The sequence below is a fragment of the Helianthus annuus genome, chromosome 9 (genome assembly GCF_002127325.2).
Source record: "Helianthus annuus cultivar XRQ/B chromosome 9, HanXRQr2.0-SUNRISE, whole genome shotgun sequence".
Classification (NCBI taxonomy): domain Eukaryota; kingdom Viridiplantae; phylum Streptophyta; class Magnoliopsida; order Asterales; family Asteraceae; genus Helianthus; species Helianthus annuus.
In genome coordinates, this window is record NC_035441.2 from 161,953,747 (window position 1) to 161,956,982 (window position 3,236).

At 36.8% G+C, this 3,236-nt stretch overlaps 1 protein-coding gene across 1 annotated transcript; it reads right to left on the reverse strand.

The window, feature by feature from the left end:
- Positions 1 to 249: 249 nt before the first annotated feature.
- On the reverse strand, positions 250 to 993 carry LOC110876639. The gene has a single exon (XM_022124803.1). It carries the CDS (start codon positions 991 to 993, stop codon positions 250 to 252), a length of 744 nt encoding a protein of 247 aa, XP_021980495.1.
- Between the last annotated feature and the right edge of the window lie 2,243 nt (positions 994 to 3,236).

Genomic DNA, 3,236 nt, shown 5'->3' on the forward strand with positions numbered 1-3,236 from the left:
TCATCGATCAATAATGAACCAAAAATGCAAACATACATGAAGATCTGAGTAAAAGATATACACGAATACATTAATGAAATTATATAAATATCTAAACATTATGAGTATTATAGATACGGAGTATTTTGGATCAAAAGAGGATGACAATACCACGTTGATTATTCAGGGGTCTAAAATACAATCTAATCCCACATAATTTTCATACTACCCTTTGAGTTTGCATGCACGTTTACGTCATAGCCCCTACTTTTAAAAGGGTAATTTCTTATTTGCGTTTCCCTTGATATGAACTTTAAACCCTAGAATTTCCTGCCTGTAAGGTAGATACGATTTCACCTTACCTCCATTCCGTTCCGCTCTCTTCTGCACGTAAAACAATTCGTGAACTGACGGCGACGACGCAGTTTTCACCTTTCCAGCGGCCTTAGAAGAAGCTCCACCAGGCTTAACTAGCCCTTTTTTACACAAAGCTTCAAATCTCTTAGGACACAAGAAGAACATCGTCTCCTCGCCAGAACTATTGCTCCGCCGAAAAATATCCTTAATCTTCCACCTCCTCGATTCAGATTCTTCAGATCCAGTGGACCTGCTCTTCTTAACCTGACCGGGACCCGGCGATCTGGGTTCGGACTTGCCCCACGTCACACGGAATGTTCCGGTATCTTCCATTTCAGATGCTTCTGATGATGAGGAATACGTATCAGTTTCTTCACTGTCGCTAGCAAGCAGGTTCTCTAACGGAATGACGTCGTCATGATCAATCTCATCTTTTGTCGCCAGATCGGTGTTGAAAATGGGTACAAGTATCCGGCCTTCGAAAGCGAGGTCTTTTATTGAAAACTTCTCGCCGGAGAACTCCAAGGAGAACTCGAAGTCCTCTTCTTCGATGTCACTGAATTCACGGCTGACTTTGGCGGCAGCTATGGAGGTGGGATTATCGGTGGAGTAGCTGTTAAAGCTAGGAGCAAACCATGTGTCGTCGGAATGTTGCATTTTGTTTTCTTTGCGAGTTTGAGAGAAATAGGGTGGGTTTGAAGGGAAGAAGGGGGTGTCGGGGGTATTTATTTAGGGAAATTCACTAAAATATTAATTTTATCGAGAAAGTTAACAAAGTTCTTAAAACTTACCGATAGGGATGTTGGGATGGCAATTAACCCGAGACGGATGGTTTAAATGCTGTAGGGTATGTTTGGCAAAATTAACTGTTGGTTAGTGGTTTGAAGCTGGTAGCTGATAGCTGAAAGCTGTTTGTTAGCTGGTAATTGTAGCGGGTAGCTAGTAGCTGTAGTTTTTTAGATATATTTGGTGTTTGGCAGAGTAGCTAGAGCTTTTAATAAAATATATAAAATGAGCAAAGTGGACATAACTAAAAATTTAAAAAGTTTTTTCATTAAAAAGTTCATTATCTTTAGAGGTTAAAAAAGTCATTTTTTTTTCCTAAAAACTTGTAGCTCCTTCTAAACACTACTAGTAGAAGCGTTCAACCAAAAGTTTCAAGCTCCTAACCTGAAAGCTTCAAGCCCCTTCAACCAAACAAGGCTTTTTATTGAATAGGAGTGTTTTCTTAAAAGCTTAAATCTAGAAGCTTTTAAAAACTCCTAAAAGCTCATTGCCAAAAATGTATATGTGTTCTTATAACTATTAGAATATTTACAAAACAATATTTTGTAACTTTTTTTTAAATTGTCAATTTTTTTAAATATATATATATATATATATATATATATATATATATATATATATATATATATATATATATATATATAAGATTAGGTTCAAGAGTGAACATTAGTGTAGCTTGCGAACTGAGTGAACTAATCCTGGCCATACACTTGTGTAGATCAATGGCCAGGATTTGATGTTGAAATACACTAGTGTATTTTACGATTTGATGATGAGATCCTGACCATACACGCGTGTAGATCAATGGCCAGGATTTGTTCACTCAGTTCGCAAATACACTAGTGTTCACTCTAGAACCCCACCATATATATATATATATATATATATATATATATATATATATATATATATATATATATATATATATATATATATATAGGGGGCTGCTAGAATGAGAACCACCCCGAGTTGTAAGAACCGCGAGAACTACACCCCACGGAGCGCCGTTCGCCATGATTTTTTTTTACAAGTAGATGTGTGTATTATAAACACAGCCGTAAAAAATCATGGCGAACGGCGCTCCGTAGGGTGTAGTTTTTTACACCACAAGTTTGGTGAAAGAAAAAAGAAAAAAAATTAAAAAACACCAAACTTGTGGTGTAAAAAACTACACCCCACGGAGCGCCGTTCGCCATGATTTTTTACGCCTGTGTTTATAATATACACATCTACTTGTAAAAAAAAATCATGGCGAACGGCGCTCCGTGGGGTGTAGTTCTCGCGGTTCTTACAACTCGGGGTGGTTCTCATTCTAGCAGCTCCCTATATATATATATATATATATATATATATATATATATATATATATATATATATATATAGTGGAGGGTTCAAATGAGAAGAAATTTTTTGTAAGAATAAAAAAGAACGTAAGAATCTATATATAATCTAAAATTTAGTTACATCTTCTATTTTAAAGCCTAATTTATGATGTTTTAAATGCAATTTTTAAAATAAAATTGATTACAATAATATAATACAAAAACAATATCACCCTCCATCCCCGTTATCCCCTTTAATTAGGGTTATCTCAATCTCTGAAGATGGAGAATCCATCTTCCACAACCAAATCCCTCCTCGACGAATTTTAAGGGAAATCCCCAAACTGGCATCACACACTTCGACTTTTGAAGATGGAGAATCCATCTTCCGCAACCAAACCCCTGCTCGACGAATTCTAAGGGAAATCCTCAATCTGGCGTCATCTGTCTTTCTCACGGTTCGAGTTTTTGAAACCCTAATCTCCGTTTGCCTCAATCACTATCGCGATATTCCTTAATCTCCGACGGCAATGAAGTCGCCGATGTGTGCGAAGGCAGTACTCGACGGTAGTGATGGGCGCTTGAATGTGGCGACACTGAACCCTAAACCACTGACGATGGTGCGTTTCGTTTAAAAATGGTACTTTCTGAATTCGTTTGATCTTACATGTTCACTTCAAATTTTAGTTTTGGTCTTTTGAATATGTAGTGAAGAAATTAGTTAGGTTAATTTGAGGGTTTTATATTTGGTTTGATTTAGGTTGAAGGTAGTGTTTCACTGCCTTAATCTCC